This window comes from Heliangelus exortis, chromosome Z (assembly GCF_036169615.1).
Source record: "Heliangelus exortis chromosome Z, bHelExo1.hap1, whole genome shotgun sequence".
NCBI lineage: Eukaryota > Metazoa > Chordata > Aves > Apodiformes > Trochilidae > Heliangelus > Heliangelus exortis.
Genome location: NC_092454.1, coordinates 29,855,657 through 29,882,189, shown reverse-complemented (window position 1 = coordinate 29,882,189; position 26,533 = coordinate 29,855,657). Strand labels below are relative to the sequence as shown.

General features: G+C 39.6%; 2 protein-coding genes across 13 annotated transcripts in view; both read right to left on the bottom strand.

The window, feature by feature from the left end:
- NFIL3 (nuclear factor, interleukin 3 regulated) overlaps nucleotides 1-26,533 on the bottom strand; it is a 513,505-nt gene that overhangs the window by 322,529 nt on the left and 164,443 nt on the right. The gene's annotated exons all lie outside the window — the stretch shown is intronic.
- Nucleotides 1-26,533, bottom strand: part of AUH (AU RNA binding methylglutaconyl-CoA hydratase) — a 159,943-nt gene that overhangs the window by 7,446 nt on the left and 125,964 nt on the right. For 7 of the 12 annotated variants that reach the window (XM_071731449.1, XM_071731442.1, XM_071731446.1 and 4 more), the window contains one exon: nucleotides 18,941-19,287. In XM_071731449.1, coding sequence (XP_071587550.1) covers nucleotides 19,105-19,287 — 183 coding nt within the window. In that variant the 3' untranslated portion in view covers nucleotides 18,941-19,104. Of the gene's footprint in view, nucleotides 1-12,144; nucleotides 12,365-14,684; nucleotides 14,972-16,062; nucleotides 16,188-18,940; nucleotides 19,288-26,533 lie in introns of those variants that run through there. The other 5 variants (XR_011723392.1, XR_011723393.1, XM_071731441.1 and 2 more) reach the window with 5 other exon arrangements.

Below are 26,533 nucleotides of genomic sequence, written 5' to 3'. Positions count from 1 at the left end.
TATATACTGAAGTCATATTCACAATATGCTCTAATCTCACTCTAAGCAAAAGAATTAGGTTCTAAACCCTCATTTCCATTAATAGCAATGTTGCACATCCTGGGTCTTCCTCCCAGAGAGACACTAGCTATTTTTAAGTAACACGAGTCTTTAGTTCCTGAAATTTCTCAAGCCGTAAGAAAGGAAAACAAAGAAAACCCCACAAAACCAAAAACAAAACTAGAAATAACAAAAAAACCCCAAACAAACAACACCCAAACAAAACAAGCAACAACAACAAAACAAACAAAAAAAATTGCTTTGGGAAACCTAGGCCGGGTAACTAACTCAATTACAATCCTCATAACATAAAATTACTGTTAACTAGTATTGTGGGTTTTTTACATAACAAATCACCAAAACAGCTAAGAAATAGATAGTCATCTGGTTTCAGTGGCTGTGTGAATTCACTGTTTCTTCAGTGCTAGATTCTTCTGTGTGTTAAAACACCAGAAAAAGATGAGAAAGATGGTGATCCTTGACAAGTATGCAGAAGACTTGGGTTCATTTCCTAATCATTCATCATTATCAAGTGTGATCATGCATAAGTAATACAGAGCTAATACCAGTAATGTACTGAGGCAAAACTTCAATGTGCCTGGATACAGGTCAGAGCACAGACTTCAAAGTTTTTGCCCAAAACCAACATTGATGGTGACTCTTACAGTATTTACATCAAAAGCCATGATCTAGTTTGCTTCTGAAGTTTCAATGAAGTTAGATCACCATGGATACTAATTCCAGCACCATGGGTCTTAAGTTCTGATGCACATAAAGATAAGGTATCTTTTGGAGTCTCTTTCTTGACTAATGAACTTGGTTTTTAATTTCCAAAAGCTTAGTAGTTAGAGGGTGGATCTTTGTGGAGTACTATCAAAGACTGCACTTGTGACTAATCTTCAATTACACATACATAAGATCTCTTCTTCAAAATGTGCCAAAAAATGCCAGAGTCTCTGTTCACTTGTTGAAAGGCAAAATTAGTATTTCATGCTGTTCTTCCATGCACAATAATAATAGGGAAATTATGACAGGGAAACCCCTGTTCAGTTTTAGCACAATGAACTACAGCAGCCTGTAATTTGACATAAAGTATAAGCACTTGTGAAGATGAGCTTTTATACACGGCACTTATAAATTGAAGTGCAAATAAGCATAAAAATCAGAAAGCTAGGTAGAATTTGCTATTTATTTTATTATATCTGATTTTGAATCCACATCTTTTCATTTGACCTGTAGCAAGCATTAGTTAGGATATGACTTCCATTAAATATGTATTTGATACTTGGAGTGCTTTTGAATTGCTAACCTCTCATTTGCAATTACTTAACAGCACTCAATGCTAATGTCTCTATAACAAATAATCCATGTCTAACCTGGTTTTCACACTGCTGAAAAACAGAAGTTCAAGGATGCTGGAAGAATAAGTACGACTGTTTGATCTCATCTACTCTTGTAACTATGTTATGCAATACTGGATTTAAAAGTCTTTTTTTCAGGCAAATAATATCATAATTTACAGCACTATATCCTCATTTACATTGTATTCACAAACATAGCAAGCAGGTTTAAAAACACACAGGGATATTCAGAATCTAGGTTAACCCACATCCAGAGGTATCCTGAATATGGGTTAAGTACAGGTAGAAGAGTACAGCTGCCATATCCAGGTCAATGAAATGCATCTAGGTTCCCAGCCCATCCTTGCTTCAGCTGGCCTCCTCTGCAAACCAGGCAACTGGGCCAGCTGGTGATGCTGCTTAGCAGCTCAGCCTACAAACAGGGCACTTTCACTCCTATTAGTCCTAACTACTTAATGCAACCCTGACAGTAGTAATACCTGGCATTTTGCAATACTGGCTCACTACCCTGAAGGAAGAAATTAATCTTTGGAGTACCATGTTAGGTATGAGCTTTATTCATTGACAAACCCCCCAACAATGCAGATACATAAACACAGCAAAAAACATTCTACCAGTATAAATTTTTAACTGAAACATTCGAAGCCAAAGGACTGACTACAAGCAAGAGGCTCCTGATGACTGTACAAAATAATAATCTTCAGGTGGTTTATTTAATCTTCACACACTCACAACAAAGGAAAGCCAAACAATTCTGTCTGTGTAGCACAAGGCCTACAAGGCAGCAAGAATATGCCATCTGCCTAGGGCCAGCATGAAGAGTTTGGAATGCCTGGCTCCAAGCCCCATTCTCAAAATACATTGCTCCTTTGTAGAGGCAGCAGCTGTTTGTTCTCTGACGCTTATAGAACATTTAAGATTTTTTCCATTTCAGATAATAAACTGTACAGTCCACTGGGAAGAAAACTGGACCATAAATGTTTAAGCTGGTCCAGTTTCACTAAGACTCCTGATAAGCTCATCATTACACACAACACCACAATTTCCCAGTTCAACTTGGGAATATGACTGGCACACTGGGAAGACTGGGGCAAAAGCACAAAAGCTGTGGGATCAGCTCTTTCCTCTGACAGATCAGTGGTCGATCTTCTGAACAAGTCAACTTCTTTAGCCTGAAATGTAGCCAGGGCTTGTACACACACTGTGAATTTTCCCACCTCATCACTAGAGGTGACAAATGTACGTCATGCAAGGAAAAGATACGCATCTTCCCAGCCCATGACTGATGCATGCACTGTAGACATGTGAAAGCACAAAATCTGTGGCAAAAAGGCTGCCTCTAGGACATGTAGACACCCCTCAGTATTTCAGTTGTGTGATGGGCTTGTCTGATCCATGAGAAGGCAGATATTGTGGAGTCCTAGGGAAGGCTGCAAAAAAGGAGACTTAGACACAAAGAATTGTCCCAGTAAGCAGGATCCAGATTTGAAGCCCCAGGTAGTATGTCCTGGTTATGCTCTGAATTTCATGAGATTTTAGGTGAAACTTAAGTACATAAATTTTTTCACAAAAAAGATAGTAAGAGAAAATTATTTTTTAACTGGGCTGTTCACCACTATTTCATCAGTTTAAAGCTGCAGAACAACAATGCAGCAGGTGGACAGTATCTTGTGAAAGCAAGAAAGACCTTCAGTGCTTCTGACTTCCAGAAAGTTCCTGCATGAGCAGGATACAGGAGCCATTGATATCTTTATGTCAAGGACTACCATTTCAATTATTGCCCTCATTTCTACTGAAGAAATTTCTTCTTATCACAGGGCTTTTTTTCCCTGAGCAGGTCTAGGTATAGAGGAAATAGATGTCAATCTGGCTGCTTATTACAAGTGTCTGCTTTTGTCCTGCTTTTTGTACCAGATCTGGCCCTTTTGACATGTCCATAGGGTGATCTTGAACTGCAGGCTAAACATTTTCGACCTGAAGATATGCAGGTACCATGAAAGAATAATAAAGCCCACCTAAGAATCCCAAAGTGTGTCAAATAGATAACACTGTGTCTTGTGATAACCTACAATTAGCGGGTAAAGCCCAAGGCATTTGACATTGACAACATGGTCTAATCCAGTAGTGAAGTAGGCTAAAATGGTTATTGCAGCCAGTACTATTTTTTAAAGAAGAGAAACTACAGAAAACACAAACATACTGATTTCAGGTCTGCCTGTCTGGCAAGTCCGTATAGGTTTTGTTATTTGTGACCCGTTTTTCCAAAAAGAATCCAAAGCTTACAAATGCAGAAATCCCTGATTGTATGAAATGGGTGGTTGTGCATCAAAATGAGGAATTCCCATGCTTAACAGCCTATATTTGTGTCCTTCTACTCAGTCTGCATATGCAAAGGCAAAGATTGTTATATTTATCTGTGCATAAATGAAAGGAGGAGACATAAATGACCTGGTTTGCAGAGGTGCTGAGCACATGCAGTTCCCATTTATTTCAACTGGAGTGTGAAAAATAGGCCCTATGTGAGTGGCCCAAGCTCACACAATGCATGACTGTCAGTGCCAGAAGGAAAACCCAGAAATCCTTCCAGTCTAATCCTCCCAGTCTAAATAATCTTTCTCAGTCTAAACAGTACACATAGTCCACCCCAGAAAAAAGAACCAAACAAAACAAAAGCAAACAAACAAACCAACATAACAGCAACCAACAAAAATTCTCCAAACAACCAAAACAACAACAACAAAAAAAACCCCTATCCGACTGTGCAAAAGCCTGACCATTTGCTTTTTCCACCCCAGCTTACAAGGAGAATTAAAAAAAAAAAAAAAAAAAAAAGAGACATGAAAAACTCCTGCATAGTCTTTAATGACAAGCAAATAATGCTAAGTAGGGCAAGTAAATATGTGTGAAGCATTGCTCACACACACAGCAACTTGCATATGTGTCACAAATTGTTCTAGGGAAGAGTCAAAAAGAGAGAAAGGAAAAAAAAAAACAAGTTGCCATCCTGATAAAGGATAAAAAGACAGGCATTTTCTAGTATTAAAAAAAATCCTAAAACATGCTACAAAAACCAATTATAAAAAAGTAGAACTATTCCCTTTCCTTGATAATATGTAGGCTAATCTCTACATAAATAGAAATAACAGCCCTTTGAAATGGCAATGATTTGCTTAGAAAATATTCATTAAAATGTCCTGCAGTTATTGTCTCTGTCATTATCACTTGGCAGCACACAAGTCTCGCTGCATCTTGTGTTGTTTTTCCAGTGAAAAGTGAAGTATTGCTTAGGAAAACAAAATAAAACAAAAAAACCCACAACAAAACAGAAAACCTACAAGGAGATTGTATTAAAATATGTGCTTGGTGACATGGAGTTGATTGCCGAAAGAAACCAGGATACATATATTTGTATTATTGTACAGTTGAGTAGCTTGAATCATGTACTGCTTGCTCTCTTTGTTTGGATTATGCAGCTTGGCTGGGCAGCCATCCAAAAGATTCACATTAAATTCTAGCTATATTCAGCACAAAAGTCATCTAGCATCAGAGGATCAAAGTTACACCAACCAACAAGCACTAAGGAATTGATAAGCCACTAAAATTAGGTCATCTCCTAGCAGCTGCTTTTGATGATGAAGTAGAATTTAGCCTCAGGTTTTCTATTTAAAGATCTGTTACAGCATCTTTTCCCGCAGCTACAGTGAGAACAAAACAAAGTGTAATGCTTCTGATTAAATGTTGAATCGTTACTCTTTACTGTTCTGATTGCTTCTGCCATGGCACAGATTCACTGCACACACTATTTGCAGTTTTCCTAGTCCTTTTTAAACTGACATTAAAGTAGTCAAGATCTTTAATTCCTAAGTTATAAGAAAAAAAATATTATGCTTAAAAAACATGGATAAAAATCTTGCAAAGCTCTTTACTTACCATGCTTAGAGATCTCCTAATTATCCCACCTGGTGTCCACTGGAAGAATCACATCACTGGGAATTGTATAAATAGAAGAGTACACAGCTGTGCATAGGCAGACGAGGGGCAATAAACTTTTAAAAATGTATTTATGTTTGTATTTGTGGCTTATTTTTGGAAAACTATCTAATTGATCTAATTAACAAATAGTTTTAAAGCTACTCACTGGTGCATCAGTCTATCTTCATTAGCAACTGGCATGGTTGCTAGAGAGAGTACAATATATGCCCTAGCAAGACATACTTGTGATACCAGAGTGCCATCCTATCAATGCCTTTATTAGCAGCCTTAGAAGAGAGCTCAAAAGGAATAAACAAAACCGCCTGAATTAGTCTCATATGCATAGAATCAGCTCTTGACCTGTTCAGACCATGACCAAAGTCTGCTGGCTGAAGCCTGTGTTCGACGCTGTTGAGTCATCATCTGCGTAAATGAAATTATCACAGGACTTTGTTGTCAGGGTTCTGAAAATGACATCTCTCATGCCTGATAAGATTGCTAAAATCTAATTTAAATAATCTTGAGAAAAAAGGGAAGGGAAGGGAAGGGAAGGGAAGGGAAGGGAAGGGAAGGGAAGGGAAGGGAAGGGAAGGGAAGGGAAGGGAAGGGAAGGGAAGGGAAGGGAAGGGAAGGGAAGGGAAGGGAAGGGAAGGGAAGGGAAGGGAAGGGAAGGGAAGGGAAGGGAAGGGAAGGGAAGGGAAGGGAAGGGAAGGGAAGGGAAGGGAAGGGAAGGGAAGGGAAGGGAAGGGAAGGGAAGGGAAGAAAGACTGTAAAACATACTATATGGCAAAATCCCATAAGACACATTTCTTAACAGTCTACAGTTTATGGTGAATGCCACTTTCTATTGCGCCCCCCTGTGCCAGCCTTGTAAGTGGGCTGTTGCTGGGTTTTTTAAGTGAAAACCCTGTGTTCCAAACTTGGTGTGCCCAGTATTTATTTGATATAGCAGCATTATGCATTGTGGTTCAAAGTCAAGATACCTCTTTTACCAGCCACGTACCAAAACTGGGGCTGGGGGGAGAGTATGAAATATGTCTGGAGTTGACAACAAATCCAAAACTTTTTTTATTTTTCAAGGAAGAATCCTTGAGCAGAATTAGTTTGATTTATCTTTGATGCTTAGCACTGCAGTCTGCTTGGATCTCAAACTAATCAGCTTTCTCTTTTGCTCAGGGCCTCCAAGAAAAAGCCATCCAGGAAGCCAGTTTGTAGGTGCCTGTCAGGCTCACAGAGTAGGACATCTGATTAGATGCTTTGATGCTACATAAACTTCTGAAAACCTCAGCTGAAGGCTGTGCGTGATAACATCTGCTGTCTTACAGTGCTATGACCATGTCTTTCCCTATGCATTGAGCATATCTGATGCCACACCATGTAAACCTTGGGATTTCATTTTTAACTGGCCTAACAAGTAATGGGAGAAAAGTGACTTTTCTGCCCTCTGTCTTCTCTTGCTGACTTGCCTTAGCATGAACATCCTTCCTGTTCATTTGTTTACTAAAAGAGTTACTCCATAATTTACTAATAAGTGTGTGCTCAAGCCAAAACTGGTCAAAGATGCCAGAACATAATAAAAGTTTGCTTGCATTGTGACATTGCATCTCTACATCAACCTAAGGACATGAATGCAATGCTCTCTATTGCTACACAAAATATTTGATCCCTTTTCAATGTAGTAAGGCCACATATTTTCCCTAGCTTCACCAACTTAATTTAACTCAGAACAGAAAAAGAAGAATTACATTTGCAGGAGAGAGTGTATTGTCCTAGCTACTTTTTTGGCAGTGGCTCTGATTTGAAGATAGACCTATTACTGAATATTTTTCTTTACAGTTATTCGTATTTTTGACAGTGACAATCACTCACAAATGAGAGTGGAATGTTAGTGTACATACTCTACTGAGTCTGATACTAATCTCAAGACAATGCAACTTCCCTTAATCCATGACTGTAAAATGGGATTTTAAAAAATCTTTTTTAAAAAAACATTTTAAAAACTCCCGTTGGCCAATTTATCCTTTGATATTTTGAAGAATTGAAGAATTACTTTTTTCCTGCTTTTTTTTTCTTCTTTTTTTTTTCAAAATCTTTAGTTTCAGTAATTTATTTTCTGTTCACTTTTTATTCTTATGATTATTTGATGCAACAATATGTGATGATCAGAATTTAGGGATAATGTAAAGGCAGAAGAATATCTGCCCTTGTCTTTTATGCTGCTGCCAGCTTTACTGAATGTCAGTTTCCTTGAAAAGTTAAATGAGGAAAGTAATGGAACACAAAAAAAAATTCAGAGCAGTAATTTCTCCTTTTATTCCAGTTGGTGGTTAAAAGAGGGAAGGGAAATAACTTTCTCCTTCCCTACATGTATTTAGGACATTATTTCAGCATACCTACCGTTTCTACTTTTGACAAAACTTTGTGTTTGTAAATATGATAGTAAAATTATATGATGTCACAATAAAAATGTCACTGTTATTTTAACAAATAGTATTTTGTTTCTAAATAAGGTGAGGAATAATTGGGTACATATAAAATGACACTTCGTTGAGCTTCATTCCTACCCACCAGGTATGAAAGTGCTAGCAGTTATGGATCATCTTTCCTGCCCACACATGGTTGCTATGTATTATGTTCCAAAGTACATACGCACAAATGTACTGACAAGAGTACATTTGTACAGAGTACTGTACAAGAGTACATTTGAAAGAGGCAGTAGGAAAAGGGAAATTGTGGTTACTCCTCTTCTTAGAACAGAGACCTTGCTTCTTTAAGGCCTTCTTGTCTGTGCTAAGGAGTTGTGCTTTCCTATCAATTCCTGGCTTCATATTTGCAGGGCTCTGGCAGGCAATAAGTAAGGTGTACACTTTGGATCCTGACTCTTCAGTTTTTCCTAGTCCCCACTCAAAGATTAGAGAGTGGTCTTGACATAGCAGGGATTTGGTAAGAAAAAAATCCAACACGATCACTATTTAGCAGATTGTTCTGAGCCAGTTAAGCTTATAGAAGAACCTCAAAATATTTCTCTTGCTTCTGGGGTCACAGCTGTAAAGACAGGAGCACTGTTTTCTTGCTCACAGACCAGGTTCATGAATTGCTGGGATGGAGGGAAGCCACTAAGAAGAGTGCAGCATCCTGCCTGGAGGAATTTACCAGCTAGAAAGTCCACCATGGTGCAAAGCAGTCTCTAAGCTTATGGTGCCAAATCTGTCACCCTGGGCTGGACATCACCCATGGATCTTAATATTGTCCAGACAATGACATCAGAGTGGTTTAGCTCTGTGCTTAAAGCCAGGCTGGAAGTGTTTTGAGCAACCTGGTCTAGTGGATGATGTACCTGCCCATGAAGAAGGGTTTGGACTAGGTGATCTTTAAGGTCTCTTCCAACCCAAAGCATTTTATGACACTATGATTCTTGTAAGGGCAATGTCTGATTTTCTAAGAGTGAAAAAAATATTGTACAAGATCTCATTACAGAGATCTCTGCTTGCTAGCCCAAAAATCTTCGCCAGGAAATCACAGTTTCTGGGGTATGTCCATGAACAGAAGACCTTGCAGCTTATGAAATATGCAGTACACTGTTCAGATATAAAGATAATCTACAAGAGATGAGAAGTGATTGTAGAAAAAAGGGTCATTAGATACCATCACATTTTGATGGGTCATGAATTTAAGCAAGCCAAAGCAGAGATTAACATAGGCTGACATTATGAGGTTTGATTTGTTGTCATTTGCTCTGAGGAATCAGCCATGCCAGCTGTCTTTAAGAAAGCTGTTGTTTTCCATACGCATGAAGTGCACTGGGAAGAAAGCTGTGGAAAAAAAAAAAAAGAAAAAAAAGACTCACAAAATCAAGGCCTTGAACATGAACACATTAAGTAGCAGGATTAAGGTTTTCCACTGCCTTTAAATTCAGTACCACCATCACCACCCCCAACATTTCCCAAACCAGTTCTTGTGGCTGCCTTCAGATACACAGCTCCCAGAAGTGGGTACATAATGTTTCAAAGGGTCAGACATTCTCTCTTGGAATGTCATCTTATTCCAGTGAATTTGCAATTACTAAACATTTGCGTTTATCCTACTCATTCAGTAATCAGATCTCAGGTGCTGTTTGCTGCATGCCTTTCAAGCCCTACAAAAAAAAAAAATTAATTTTCTTGGGCTTTTGTCTACCTTTCACATCATAATATGTTCAAATTGTTTTCTCTTTTCTTTAAATAAACCTGAATACACTTACAGTGAGATGTCATCATTATTATTTTTAGATACACAAGACATTGTGTTCAGAAAAACAGTCATAGTTGTCCACACTGTGAACTTATTTGTAGGGTCAGCCTGAGATACAGACTACAATTCTCAGTACTTGGTAGCATTCTGCATTTGTTAAATATGGTTCACACTGCCATCATTTTCTGCCCTATTTGGCATTTTGGGTTTAACATTTCTGCAAATCAGATCAAGATCTCTAAACCTGGGTATTCCTAAATCAAGAACCTACTGTACTTCCCCCACCCATCCCGGATCCTTCTCTTCACCTGCTATTTCTCATGCTTTCAGTAACCATTTTCACCAAAGTTGCCACCATCCTCCTTCAAACAAGGCAGTAAAATTTGGATTGCAAGAGAACAGCATCTCTATGTTGGGTCTAGTTCTCAGCACTAGCTAGCTCCTGAGGGAAGCCATTTCAGGGAAATTTGACATGAAAAGTCTCTCGTTCATGGTCTATATATGAGCACGCATGTGTGTGTAGCAGAGGTGACTGAAGTAGAAAACAAGCATTTTCCCTCACTTTTATGTAATATCTCATCTATAGCCCTCTGATCCCATTTTCTTTCCTACCTTGGAACATATTACTGAAGGTATAGAGACCACATTGGTGTGCTCCATCCTCTTGAACTATTCTCCCTCTGTTTTCACAGGGGTTTGGCGTGGGCTGTCCCAATTATGGACAAGACCCATAACTGTGAGTAGCCTAGAAAGGTATAACAAGACTAATGTGAATGAAACCAAGAAAAAAGAAGAATGCTCACTGAATAAAAAGAAAAAAAATTATCACTGTCAGGAATTTATTGAAATCTGGACCAGACATCCAAGGGAAAATCCACACACTTGAGACCCCTGAAACTTAAGTTTTCAAAATATCCATTTTGCATGTGCTCCCAAGGGATGATTTGAACACATCACACCAGACCTTTTCCAGATAAGATTTCTAGGATTAAGGTTTACTCTTGTAATGCCAGTAGCTTTGGGTAGCTGTAGTGGACAAAAAAGTTACTTTCACAGATACATCAAGGCCTTTTCCATTTATTTGTCACAGCAGAAATGAATATATGAGATATTTTACATCCCTTTTCATTATCATATATAGGAATTATTCTGTCATTCATCAAATGTACACAAATTCCTTTTCATATGTAAATACACCACTTGCTTCACAGCTCTAGCCAAACAGTAGTGCAGCTGTCTGTCAAGAAATAATATACTGAATCATGGAGTGCTTGTTTCCATTGTACTGAACAGGTATCGTTTAATAGCACAGCCATTGTAACACCATATTCATTTATTAATGTGAGGCTAAAGAACATATAGTAGTGACATGAATATGCTGGTCTCATGGTTAGGGTTAGGGGCTTCTCATGGTATGTTTATCATAGTGGCTCAGATTTAGACTGCAGAGAAGTGGGAGTTCATTATAGCAAGTCCAAGTGATGTAGCTGGTTTCTTGGTTCTTGTTCACTTTTGAAAAGCACAGCATATATGAAAGACTTCATTGAAAACGTGCAAGTTATTCAGTGTGGTTAATTCTGTGTTGGCTTCACTCCTGCCCTTCTGTCGACTGTATGTGACCATGCTTCCTGAAACAGCAAGACCTATCTGCAATATATTCATGTTGCTTTTGGATACATGAGCAATCTCTAGTATCCTATTTCATGAACTGACTTGTCTTCAGATGTGATGGAGGAGATACCTAGGTGACCAGCTAAAACTATGGAACAATGCTTGCTTGGTTAGTAAAGCTATGGAGGCTTCCCTTCATTTATTCAATTTTACATGTACTGACACATTTTGAGGAGTTACTGCTCTGAGTGTTGTCTACATGGAACTGCAACTCAGCCAGCTGGCAAGTTAGCTACAGTTGCACAGGCAAATTGGGTCAGTAAATGGAATAACTTAAGCACCTGACTTTTCTAATTGTGTGAAATAACCCACTTAACATCAGACTCCACTGAGGCAGAATTCACAAATGCAGGTAAGTGCCTGCAGTGCCCATTTGCTTTATGGAATTCAAGTGCCTACTTCAGGTTGTTTGGACACGTGCATAGTCTTTTTTTTTTTGTTTTGTTTTAAGTCCTTTATGCTAACTGATGCCATATCTGATAATTACACAGTGCACTGGAAGTGTATTTTTCAAATCTCCTTTTGAAAACCTTGCCTTTAATTTTTTGTTATGTACTTAAGTAAGTGTATTAGAGAAAAGAATAATAAACAACAAAATCTTTACCTCTGTACTGTGCTTTGTATGACATATCCTAGCTTTTGTAATGTCTGGCAATTAAATAATCTTAATCTTGTGAATCTTGGTTTCACTTCCACGTGTAATGTTTAGTGGCCCTTCCACAGCACTTATTTTTCAGTCAGCCACAGGCATTGTCCTAGTAAAACAAATTACAGAATCTGATTAATGTTTTTCATTGCTGCTTTCTGGACTTGGACTACCAATGTTTTCCTTTTAGCTGAGGACTAAGAACAGAACACAATAGCCAGGTGGTAAAATAAAATTTAAATATTATTTTAACATTTTTTGCACTTTCGATTCTTCTTTAAATTTTTACAAGATATTGGGCAAATACCCTCTTGATGTTGCCCAACTTTTCTTCTTGCTTAAACTGAAGAAGCAAACTTGAACTATTGGCTTCATTTTCTTCTCACTAAAGACAGCTTTGCAATCTTCCATCTCCAGCTTCAGCTGAACTGCTTCACAGTTACATCTGAGTAAAGAAGAGGAGAAACTAATTCACCATCTGCTTTCCAATTTTCTTGGGATCCATGAACCTTGGAATCAAGGCAAGGAGTATTCCAGAAGGTGGAGAAATCACTTCTGTGTTCATGGTTGGTCACAACCTGGTCAAAGCACAAATGCCCTATCTATGCTTGACAATCCCTCAGCCATGGAAGCTCAGGGCTGAGATGATTGTGCTCTGATGTGCCATGGCTATGGAGGATGGGTGAAAATTTTGGATGCTTACTGAAGCAGCTTCACAGATTTGCCATCTCCTGTTAAGTCTGCTGCCACCATTGTTTCTTTGCTCTCAAACCATGCTCTATTCCCAAACGTCTTTCTGTTTTTTATCCACTTAACAGTTTTAGGCTTCTTGTCCCTCTCATTTCCCTCTCTCTTTCATGAAAACTTGGTTTCTTCTATGAAAACTGGTTTTACTGAGACGGCTCCCAATCCTACTTCATTTTAGAGAGAGAGAGCGGGGGACATGTTATCCAAAGACACACTGCTTCATTTTGTGCTGTAACAGTGACATCTAGCACAGATTCTCATACCAGTTAGAGTTTTCCATCTTGACCAAGGCCTGTCTGGACATCATGCAAGTATTTCCTGAAATACAGCCTCTTCCCAGGGCAACTTACTTAACAAGCAGGACTGATAATAGATTTTTATTACGTGGGGCAATTTGCCTACTGTTGCATAACAAGACTCTGAAAAATGGGAGCAAAAGCATTCTTTGGCTTCCTGACATAATACTGTGTCTGACTAGCAATTTTAGTTGTTTGATTTAGCTACTTTTTTTAACTAAAGTTATTGTTAATCAGAACGAATTTTGTAACCAGATGGAAACAGTAGCCAGCAGCAAGCTGTGGCAGACCACACACCCTTTCTTATGAGTCTAGCAGCTGCTTCTCCCTCGGGGAGCACACCTCAGCTCTGAGGAGCAGATGATCAATAACAAAGGTTGTCTTGTCACCTCTCCTCTTTGTTAATACCTCAGTTTTGTCACCTGTCACCAGAGACCTCATGACACATCTTGAGGTACACCAGTCATGTAAATCAGATTAAACAAATCACCATCTCTGGGGTGAAACTGATAGCACAGCCAGGTTCTCCTACAGGCTCAGACTGCAACACAGAATTCAAAAGGAGAGACACCAGGGATGGCTCAATTCATGCATGACCCTGAGTGGACTTAGCTCAGACATCTTTGCTACACAGACTTGAAGGCTAAAACATGACAGATTTATACCTGAACATGAGCTGTAGTGGGGAAAAGTAATTCTCTCATCTCTACTATGGCAAAGATAGTGTAAAACTTTCGACAGAATCCTCTAAACTAGCTGTCATGTGAAATAAAAACATAAGTCATAGCAGGGGGCTTTTTATTACATGCCAGTTAGAGATACACATGAGACATCGCATTCAATGTGCATTTTTTACAGATTGCCCTTCCGCCCACATCAGGGGATAACACCATTATCTGCAGAAAGAGCTCTTCTTACTTGATGGAAAAATATTTTGATGTTGGCCATGAAAACTGTCTCACTACATATGGGAATAAAAAGAATGTATTCTTAAATTAACAAACAGAACTCCCTGATGGAGAGAAAAAGGCAAAGAAATTCTGTCAATGATAACTGCCAACTTACTCTGAACTGTCAGCAATGTAGCTAAGAGCAAACTCTGGCCAGTATCTGCGGTGCCCTTTATCTTACTGTAAACGTGCTAACATGGAAGGTGATACCAAATCCCAGATGCATGAAAATAGCAGAGCAGATAGGTAGGGAAGACAGGTGAAAGGTTTTCCAGAAATAATCATCCCTAAGCAACAGAGGTTCACTGTGCAAAATATTTCTAATAGGAAGATCAATATCTTTCGACTATTATTTCAATAATACTCTTCTTAAGTAACGTAATAAACTTACTGATCTTGCCCTTCATCACCTAAGTGATGATAAACAGAGTACACCACTTTTAAGAAGAAATCTTCTGTCTCCAAATTCATGTTTTTCACACTGAAAAAAAAAAAAATCACTACAGCCTTTCCTTTAGGAAACTTTTAAATTTTTTTCCCTAAATATTGTGAAGACTAAAGAAAGTTCATGCACCTCTGCAGGAAACTTGATCTCATACAGCTGAGGAAGATGCAGTGATCTATGACAGTATAATTCCCTCCTTCTAAAACTTTGCCTGTGCCTGAAGTGATGGGACATATGTGGGTACAACGCAGCTGTTGTGCAATCTCAGGCAAAATGCAAGTGAGAGTTAAGTCATATGGGTGCTAAAATTATGTTACTAAACAGAACTATCATTAAATTATTTTACAGTTTTAATACAGAAACATGATTATACTAGTGAACAGTTACTGAATGGACCACATACAAGGATCCACTAGTAGCTTAATTCAAGACATAGACATTCAACACATTACATATGAACCTTAAGCACAAAAAGGGGCAGAATTCCAGAATTATTTTAACAAGCAATTTTTTAACAACCGTCTTCACCGTGCCAGCTCCTCAGTGCTACAGGACACTCCCTGATAACTGTAGTCTTGCTATCATGACTTTATCTTGAATTCTCATATAATCAGCTAAATTAAAAAAAAGAAACCAAACAAAAAAAAAAAAAAAAAAAAGAAACCAACAACCAAAACAAACAACAACAAAAAAACCAAGCCAAAAATAAAAAAACACAATCCTCACTCTGTCATCAGAGTGGAAAAACCCTTATACTCTAAACATAAAGAGTGCTCAAAAATTATAGATATTAACTTCTGTGATTTCCTCCATCAACTTCCTAAAAACCAACTTGTTAAGAAAACCATGGTATTTACTCTTTCTGCTTTTGTTTGCCTGTTGGCAGCTGCACAACAGCATACAGGCTAGATAGAGCCAGAATAGAATACACTGCATGGGAAGATTTTCTAGGGCAACACCAAACCTGGCACATTTAGCAAGGAAACTCAGAAGGTGTGCAGTGTCAACACCTAGGATGGAACATCAGTAAGTGGCAGGACTCCAAAAACACACTCCAAAGCAGAAGTGTTTGTTTGCAAATCTCCCATAACCTGAAGCTACTACTACATTCTCTTGTGAGAAGGCTACTTAAGAAATAAAGTGATTTTTTTTTTTTTAAGAGAGATTAATCAGGTTTTGTTTACCCATCCTTAATCTGTGGACTTCTAGATAATAAGTTATTATGCTCCTCAAGTTACACAACTCTCTCATAAGATCTTTGAGATTACAAATGGATTTTTTTCAAGTATCATGTGCTCTCAAATTATGAACTGCCCTACATTAATACAGAAGTTCTGAAAAATCATTACACAACATAGCAACAGAGCTACAGGAGAAGAGGTTAGTCATTACCTTGTCCCTAAGTGAAGTGACAGCACTAAAATCATATTAGGGAAGAATTTCAAAAGGCTACACTTACTGTATCTAAGAAAAGAATGGAGATGAAGTTCTAACTGAGAATCAGAGAAGTAGCAAGCTATAAAAATAAGAGTTACAGAGGAAACAGAGACTTAGTTGATTAGAGAGAAATTATTCATAAGACCAACTGCTGCAATTTGGAAAAAATTCCAGAAATAGCCTATTTGATACTACCATATTTATGTTAAATTCAACACTGTGAGAGACAATTACTGAAGACACTAAATCCATACACTAGAGAACTCACCAGGGGATGCTGACCATTTAGGAAAAAATGCCATGATGCTGAACAGTTCCTTTTACTTGCTCTCTATACTTCTCTTTTATTGCCTTCTGGTGATAAGCTCAGAAGGAAACCTGAGCTGCCCTGAACTGTAATGAAATGCCATTGTGTTAGAATAGCATGCTTAACTTATGTTTCAGTGTTATTTTTAGCAGCTCTGTGATAAAAATGAAAACCTCTGCATGTGCATATGCAAGCACATTACATTCAAGTCACATGAGTAGCAGGAATAATTCTATCACAGAAATAAATGTACTAATAAGGGTTACGTTTTCTGAAAGTGTTTTTCACCGTCTGATGTTCATTTGGGCACAGAGAAATCAGCTTGTCTGCTCTAAGATCCAGCAGCAATTTGCAGTAGTATGGCTGCCGACCTCCCACCCACACCCTACCCTGCCTCCTCCTGGAACATTTAGCACTTTCCCAGTGCCACTGTGTATAAAAACCATGGTACTATAAGTAGTACTTAATTCTTGTATTCCTCCTCAATCCCAGCACCCAGACAACTCTGTGATGCAGCAGCTGGACTCAGCAGTGTTTCAGGGCTGCAACAGGACTGAATCTGCTCTGTAGCCTGAGGGTAGTTCCATTCCTAATGCAAATAACAAGTGTTTGTAAATCCATCTGCATCAGCACTGAGAAGCCCAAACCACCAATAAGCGTCCTGCCAGGCAGTATAGCATATGAAGAGGAGACATCCTCCCCATTGCATCCAAAGAGCAGTATGAAACAGCAAAGACCATCAGCTGCCAAATCCAAGGCAGGTGAGTGGGACATGATGCTGTGAACAAACCCAACTTCAAACAAGCAGACTCAGGTACCAGGAGCACTTATTTACACACTGCCTGTAGCTCTCTGCAGGCTACTTTGCTGCTTTGCAATCCTTCAAAAATATTTCTTCATTGCTTGCAGAAAAGCAGAACAAGCAGTGGCTTTTTTTCTCGTCAAAGCAACACATACAGCAACTGTTGTGGATGTCAAGAAATGGCTGGGTTTGAACTGACAATGGTCTCCTCTTGCAGTCCTAGCAGATGCAGACTTGAAGGACATGAAGAGCAACCCAAAAAGCAGAAGAGAAGAGCACTGCTTAGTTTCAGGGTCTTGAGGAAGGTGAATATGGTAAGGACACTTGGCCAGCTGAACTAGGGAAGTGACTGTTCCTCTGTATTTGGCACTGGTGAGGCCATACCTCAAATACTGTGCTCAGTTTTGGGCTGTTCACTATGGACTTTGAGATGCTGGGGCATGTCCAAAGAAGGACAATAAAGGTGGTAAAGGGTCTAGAGAATGAGTCTTACAAGAAGCGGCTGAGAGAACTGGGATTGTTCAGTTTGGAGAAGAGAAGGATGAAGGGAGACCATACTGCTCTTGACAACTACCTGAAAGGAGGTTATAGAGAAGTGGGAGTTGGTCTCTTTTACCAAGTAGCAAATGACAGGGCAAGAATAAACAGGCTGAAGTTGTTGCAGGGGAGTTTTAGATCAGATTTTAGGAAAAAAATTCTTCACCAAAAAGGTTATCGAGCATTAGAACAGGCTCCTCAGGGAAGTGGTTAAGTCATCATCCCTGGAGGTATTTAAAAGATGTGTAGATATGGTGCATAGGAACATAGTTCACTGGTGGACTTAGCAATGTTAGGCTTATGGTTGTACTTGATGATCTTAAGGGCCTTTTCCAACCTAAGTGATTCCATGATTCTAAGCTACTTAAACATGTCTGTATGTTGTACCTTGTTGCTGCTGAGTCATTTGGTGCCTTTAAGCAAGTCAAATCTCTGTGAAGGAAGTGTTTTAGTTTTTTCCCTTTGAAAGCAGAATAATGTTTACACAATGTAAAAAACCTCAGAAACACCAAAAGCCTTCCCTATGCTTTGAAGCTCACACATACCATTTTACCACACAGTCACTCCCTTTTCTTCTGCTACTGTTTTCCATATGAAAAATAAATTTTCCTGAAGTGAAACCTGGTTACTTACAGGGGTCACATTTTTTTTCCCATCAGCTTTGTTTCCCCATTAAAGCTGCCCAAACCTGTCTCCTTAGTCCCTGCTGTATCCCTGGTGCATGCATGCTTTGTATGCACATAACAGTGTGAGCTGTGTTAAAGACCCCTGTGCTGATTACTTAGCTGACACCCATGTTTTACCTACCATCTTTCTGTAGATGGTAGACCTCTCTTCCTCTAGACAAAAAACAGTTTTCACAAATCTAGTCAAAACCTAATTATCTGTAATCCCTCTTCAAATCCAGTTGAAGGCTGAGCAAACTCAAAAGCTGCTCATGAGGGGAACTAGCAGACAGTTTGATGACAAAGAAAGATTGCATAAGCCTCATTTTCTTATGAAACCAGGCTCAAATAGGAGATTCAACATAATGCTAAGATTGTAATTCATCCATCTAATGCAATTTATTATAGAGCAACATTATTCTATTTATACAGGAAATATTACACAGGAAAAAGAAGGACTGATCCCTGACTATGGTTGGTCCAGAGGTCATGAACCACATTACAGGTCTTGAAAGATAAAAAAAAATTAACAATAGCACTGCAGTATTTTGTTTAGACCTAAAAGTTGAATAAACAGACCCAGGATTTGAATTTATCCCCAAATCACAATGAAGCTAAGATACACTATTTTAACTATCAAAAACAGCAATTAATCACCCACTTTAATGTTAAAAAAATACTGGTCACCCTTGTAAATTTCAGAAAATACAGCACAGTCTTCACCACAGACATTCATGCCTCTTCACCTAAATGTAGCTCCCACAGCTGAGCTCCATTCTGCAGATGTTTTAAAATGTTATATGTGCTTTACATTTTGGTAGTATATACACTTCAGTTTATACATGTGTAAGCTTTCTGTTTAATGTAAGTTGCTCATTCCAATTGTGGTTGCCATCAAAGTACTTACCATAATTTAAACCCCCAATTTTACATCAAACTGCAGAGTTACCTTAACAGTTTTGAAGCCTATGCCCTTCTGACAACCTTCATTCAGCCATTTTAAGTCAATAAACATGTCTTTTCCACGACCCTTTTGAGCTTTTGTTCAAAAGTTTGAAGGCTGCTTACTGACAAGTGATTTGTTTCCATTAGAACATGCCTCATTCCAGCCATCCGTGACCATTTTGTACTTAGGGCTTTATAACCAGCACGTCTCAACATTCCTGAAATCCCAGAGAGGATCTGAAAATAGAATAAGAAATGAGCATTTAAATTAAAAGCAACAGCCCTTGCATGAAGCTGCCAGGCTTTTATGGTAGATAGTGTCTTTTTGCCCACTCCCAGTCTCTCTACTCCCCCTTCTTCACAGGGTTGTAAGCCACATTTTCCACAATATTTGGCAGTGCCACCTTGGGTTACATTTACTCTATTTATAGGGACCTGTTTTAAAGTGAAACAGGTGTCAGATTGAATGAAGTTGTTGTTAGCATACTCTCCTCTTGAGGAGGGGATGGGAGCTTTACTACTTGATGCACTTGGGGAATTTACAGTTTGATTGCAAATCTGTCTCTGCGGGGCCCAGTGAGAGGAGAGGGAAAAGCAGAGGAATAATGGATGGAAAGGCTAGCTTTCTGCTGAAGCTGTGCAATGTTGACTCTCCCCTCAGCTCCTGCATGGACGTTTCTTTTCTCCTGTGCTGAAACTGATCTTAGTGTTTGTGAAATGGGCCAGATGGCCTGTCATGAGCAACAAAACCCCAGAATGGCCACAAAACAGGCAAAGCACAGCTGAGATGGGAGAACAGAAGACTCCTGTCCCACCCACCTTTTTGCATCCATCACATCAGGAACCACTTCTGGGGAACAAAAATTAGTGTAATGCCTCCATGGCTCTTTCATGCCACCTTTAGCGTTATCTACTAAGTAGCAAACCATTAACACTGCATTCAGGTTCTCTGGGAGAAGGCAAGATATGGACTACAGTGCTAAATTGTGTTAGAAGCATAGAGTCCCTGATCCACTGTTCTCAGAGTCAGACCAAGAAGGCTAAGAGTATGTGAAAAGATAAAGGGTGTGAAGGTGGCATGGGAAGATGAGGTAACATTCAAAGATGAGTTAGTGAAAAGCAGAAGTCAGAGGACATTTCTTGCCTTCACTTGGACTTGCTGCTTATTTATGCTTATTGCCTAGTTAGAGATTCATAAGAATAAGACAGAGGCCATTTCCTGGAAGAGTGCAAGGCCAGGTTGCACAGGGTTTTCAGCAACCCGGCCTAGCGGAAGGTGTCCCTGCCGTGCAGGGGGGCTGGAACAAGACCTTTAAAGTCCTTTCCAATCATATTTCTATGATTTTACATAGATCAGTAGCAGTTCATCAGCTGCAACTATTAATCACTACCTACAGCAAAATAAACTTCTCAATATACTCAACTAATAGTCCAACATGTACCAGACATACTACAGTGGAAAGCAAAGTTATTGAAAAGTATTGGAAAGCAAGTTATCTGGCAACACATCCGAACTACAGAAGTTGACTTCATATGCAGATGGAGGTAATGTGATGAAAGACAGACAGCTAATGGGAGAAAGAAGGGAACAAAAGAAATCATGACTGAAGTTGGCTTTCCTTGCTGAGGACCTCTGATGTAGAGATGAATACTTTTTTGGCACAGTAGAAAAAGCAGCAGAAAAAGCTTTGGGAAGCACTGGGATGAGAAGCCTAGAAATGAAGTGGGGAGAGATGCGCAGGGTCAATGCCAAAGACGTGGTGTGCACCACAAAGATGGGAAGCAAAGCTGTAAGGGAAGACAATAACAGAGGCAATTTTATAAGTAAGGTGTTCCTAGAAAGCAAAAAAGTTTAAATGGGACACTGGCAATGATGATATAAAGGTATCTTGGTATCATCTGTGAATACCAGCACATCAGCCTGGCTATATGGTATCTTTTTTTCAAGCATTCACAGTATTGGAACCTAACAACTTTTTCAACACCTCAAAATGGGAGGATCTTTCAGGAGATAAAAAAATAATCACAGAATCATAGAATCAGGGAAAGCTAGGGGTTGAAAGGGACCTTGAAAGATCATCTAGTCCAACCCCCCTGCCAAAGCAGGGTCACTTAGGTCACACAGGAATGCGCAAAAGTGGTTTTCAAAGTCTCCAGGGAAGGAGACTCCACAACCTCCCTGGGCAGCCTGTTCCAGTGCTCTGCCACCCTCACAGTGAAAAAATTCTTCCTTACATTTATATGGAACCGCCTATGCTCCAGTTTACAACCATTGCCCCTTGTCCTATTATTAGTCACACCTGAGAAAAGCTTCATTCCATCCTCCTGGCACTCACCCCTTACATATTTATAAACATTAATGAGGTCACTCCTCATTCTCCTCTTCTCCAAGCTGAAGAGACCCAGCTCCCTCAGCCTTTCCTCATAAGGGAGATGTTCCTCTCCCTTAATCATCTTGGTATAATAATGAAATAATAATCTGGAGGAGGGAAATATTTAATGTGGGTTAGGCCCCCATACTGGTTTTCATTGAAAGAAAGTAATCTGTAGTTCTTGGAAAGATACACGCCAAATAACACTGTCATACTTATCCAAGGAACAAGGCATTGAGAGAAATTAATTTACATGTATAAAAATCCCAGTTCATCATGTATTTGTATATTTACATTCATCAGACATTCATGTTAATAGTTATACAAACTATGTACATTTTAAATGTATTATTTGTGCTCAGAGTTATCACTACAGTATTATACAATGTGGTATTTGCGGTTTCATTTGTGCACATATTTATGAATAGTTGAATTTTAATTATCATGACAATCACAAAAATATGAAAATCCCACTGCACAAAACCAAACAACAACAACAAAATGGAAAATGGGACTGGGGAACACACACAAATATCCCAGTACAAAAGGTTACATTTTCATAAATGCTCACCAGCTCCCATTCCTGATAACAAATACCATACCCACGTCAAAAATCTAACCACATCACTGAAGAGCCTAACTGGGAGCTGAACTGTCTTTGTAATCTGATCTCATCTGGGAAACATGGCATACCAAATTCATTGGAAAGAGCCAGATCTTATCACTGCTGTTCCTGAATTAATAAAGCACAGTTAAAAGAGCGCTTTGTGTAATACAAAATTTGCATGCTGCAAAAACAAACAAGCAAACTAAACCCCCAAAGATAGAAAGGTTTTTAGTAGACTGTTCTACTATTTGGTAGGGGACTTCAAAACAGGGAGCTGGGTGAATGCCCACCTGCTTAGAAACACTGGGCACAACTTCACTGGACTTTGCTCTTCCCTAGCCTCCAGGGTTTCTGTCTCCCTCTATGCACAAGAACACAGAAATAGATCTGTAGACTATTACATCAGCCGTGGCTCTGCTGGCTGCTGCACCGTCTTCCAAAGGAAGGTACATCTGTCTCTTCCATTTTGCCATCCCTCATCATGCTCAGCTTTCTCATGGCAGGATTCAAGTTTGTACAACATAGAATCATAGAACCATTAAGGCTGGAAAAGACCTTCAAGATCACTGATTCTAGCCATAGTCAAATGATCACAACTACTAAACGTATCCTGAAGTGTCACATCTAAATGTTTCTTGAACACCTCCAGGGATGGCAACCCCACCACCTCCCTGGGCAGCCCATTCCAACGCCTCATTACTCTTTCAGTAAAGAAACTTTTCCTAATATCTAGCCTAAATGTCCACTGGCACAACTTAAACCCAATCTCCTCTTGTCCTGTCATTAATTACTTGGGAGAAGAGACCAACACCAGCCTTTCTACAACTTCCCTTCAGGTTCCCTCCCCTTGGAGGCTTGCCAACATGACCTCTATCTGTAAAAAGAGCTTGAAGGAAAATTCAGGGAACTACAGTCCTTTCAGCCTGATCTTGGTTCTGGGGAAGATCATGGAGCGGCTCTTCTTGTGCGCTCATATCGCAAGTGCAGGATAATGGTGAGATTAGGCCCAGCCAGCATGGATTAGTATAAGGCAGGTCCTACTTGATCTCCTTTTATGATGTGAATGTTGTCTACCTGGACTTCAGTAAGGCCTTTGACACCATCCCCCACACCATTCTTCTTGAGAAACTTATGGTCCATGGAATAGACAGGTGGATTTTTCAGTGGCTTAAAAACTGGCTGGATGGCTGGGCCCAAAGAATTTTAATAAACTGAGTTAAATCCAACTGGCAGCCATGCAGAAGCAGTGTGTGCTGGGGCTCAGTATTGGGGCCAGTTTGTGTTTAATATTTTTATCAATGACTTGGATGCGAGGATTGAGTGCACCGTCAGCAGGTTTGCAAACACTAAATTGAGCATGAGTGTTGATGTGCTTGAGAGTAGGAAAGCACTGCAGAGGGATCTGGACAGGTTAGATTAATGGGCTGAGGTCAGTGATATGAGGTTTAACAAGACCAAGTACTGGGTCTTTGGTCACAATAACCCAAAACAATGCTACAGGCTTGGGGAAGAGTGGCTGGAAAGCATCCTGGTGGAGAACAGTCTGAGTACTGGTGGACAGATGGCTGAACATGAGCCAGCAGTGTGACCAGGTGGCCAAGAAGACCAATGATATCCTGGCTTGTATCGAAGACAGTGTATCCAGCAGGAGTAGGGAAGTGATTTGTGTCCCTGTACTTAGCCCTGGTGATGCCACAGCTTGAGTATTGTGTTCAGTTCTGGGCGCCACAGTATAAGAAAGACATTGAGGTCCTGGAGCACATCCAGAGAAGAGCTATGAGGCTGGTGAGGGGCTGGCTAGGAGGGCATGTCCTAGGAAGAGCGACTGAGGAAACTGGGGTTTAGTCTGGAGAAGAGAAGGAGGAGGGGAACTCTTATTGCTCTCTACAACACATATATAAAGGCATAGGTGTATCTACACCTATGTATATATACATAGGGACATACAAAAGTCCAGAGTTTGCTGCCTGCCAGGGGCCACAAAGCCATTGCTTTCAGTGGGGCAGCCTGCATTAGACAGCTCTCTGGAAAACCCTTGGGTCTTGAGTTCAGCTGTAACTATAAAAATGCTTCAGAGGCGAGGTATCTACCAGGCTCCTGTATCACTCCATCATTAGTCAGATCTCATTCCTCCAGGCAAATGCCCGTAGCTTAGATTACAGGAAATAGAGATGAAAATAGCTGTAGTTTTTCTTGCCATTCTTATGTCTCTACAACTAATATTCTTAGCAACTTATCACTCACTCAAAAATTATCACTATCTCCAGAAATCTAATTAAATTTGATACCTGCCAGCTATAGATCTTTGTTTTGTTCTACTTTCCTACAGATTCAGTTAATTTTGCATTTTTTTCTCAGACCACAGCTCTAAAATTTAAAAAAAATTAAAATTATTTCTGCAAAATTGTCCTTCCTGTCTTCAGCATCACACAAACCTGCAGTATATTCTCAGTGTATGGCAGGCTTTGATTCTTGAAGGTCACCAAACTGCATTTCCGAAGTTCTTGTTGGCTACAGCAGAGGTCTGTACACCAAACTTTGTACTATACAATTACCAAAATAATAAAAGTATCCACTGTGCAGCAGGAACTTCACGTTCACCTTTCAAAGAATTTGCCACCCTTATGGAGTTAATTTACATTAACATAAATATTCCATTAGTAAAAATGTTTATAACATACTTCTCTCTCAAGAGCCATTCTGCAATATGATTCTTCAACTACTTATGTTTTACTAATGTGTATCACATTTAAATAACATAAAAAGACAACCGAGTTAAGTGATTGAATGCCTGGAGAAAAACAATGTTAGTTTCCAGCAAAAGCAAAGCACATTTTCTTAATTTTGTGGCTTAATCATGGCAGTATTTGAGTCACAAATAAAAAATAAAAAAATGGTTCAAGAAAAAGTTTCAAACAATAGGTTGCTGAAGGTTATTTTTCCTCTCTCACATACCCATAAAAAGCACTATTCATATGCACTATTTCAAACCTGTTCATGTGCCCCAGACCAGAGCTGGTGATGTTGAATATTTTCTTCCTGATAGGTTGTTAATGTAATTTGATACATGTACATGGGGTGGCTTCCATATCCCCTGCTAAATTAGTGCCCAAAATCCACTGAAAGGATATGTCTGGAACAAAACAATGCTCTTCTTGATTCCCCCTGACAGGAAATCAGAAGGAATATCTTGTGGGATGAGTCTTGTGACTGGTGTGCCATGATGGATGGTTACAGGCTTTTCGGGAGGGATAGAGAGGCCAGGAGATGTGGGGGAGTGGCATTATATACAGTGGAAGGGCTGGGATGCGTGAAGCTTGTAGCTGGCAATCGCGCAGTTAAGAGACTATGGGTGAGGATTAAGGGGCAAACATTTAAAACAGATGTTGTCATGGGAGTTTTCTATAGGCTACCCTATCAGTATGAGGGAACTGATGAGTCTTTAAGGAACTACAGGATGCCACCAAGTCATCTGCACTTGTCCTCATGAGGGACTTCAATTTAATTGATATCCAGCAATTCTGGTCAACATGGGAGGACTATAGAGATTCTGTTCACCCCTGTAGGGAAGAAATCCATGCAGCTAAAGCTCAACTAGAGTTGAAGCTGGCCTGCAATGTGAAGGATAATAAAAACGACTTCTTCAAATATGCTAATGGAAAAAGGGAGGCCAGAAACAATATTGGTCCATTACTTGATGATCATGGACACCTCATAAATAGGGATATAGACAAAGCAGAAATGTTTTATGCTTTCTTCACTTCATGATGTCTTCAACACTGATGATGGGCTTGAGCACCTCCAGAACCTTGGGTTAGTGAACCATGACGGTACAAATGATAATCTCCCAGTCAGCCCTGAACTTGTGTGGGATTTGCTGCTCCAGCTGGATCCGTATAAATCAATGGGGCCTGATGGGATTCATTCAAGGGTGCTTAAAGAGCTGGCAGAGGTCATAGCAAAACCATTCTCAACGATTTTTCAATGCTCTTGGAAATGTGGAGAGGTACCAGTTGACTGGAAGTTGGCAAATGCCCCAGTCTTCAAGAAGGGCAGCAGGGATGACGCTGGTAACTACAGGCCTGTCAGTCTCACCTCAGTATCTGGTAATATTATGGAGAAGATTATTCTGGGAGCTATTGAAAAGCACCTAAAAAACCCCGAGTCATTGGCCCCAGCCAACATGGGTACATTAGAGGAATATCCTGCTTAACTAAGTTGATTTCTTTCTATGACAAGGTAGCCCCCCTAGTTGACCAAGCGAAGCCAGTTGATGTAATCTTTCTGGATTTCAGAAAGGCCTTTGATACTGTCTCTCACAGTACACTTCTAAATAAATAAAAGTACATAATGTGATGGATGATCAACTGGCTGACGGGTTGGGTTTAAAGGGTCATAATAAGTAGGTTCACATCAGGCAGGTGACTGGTCACTAGCAGGGACCCATTTTAGGGCCAGTTCTCTTTAATGTATTTAGAAATTACTTAGGACTTGAAGGCTTACC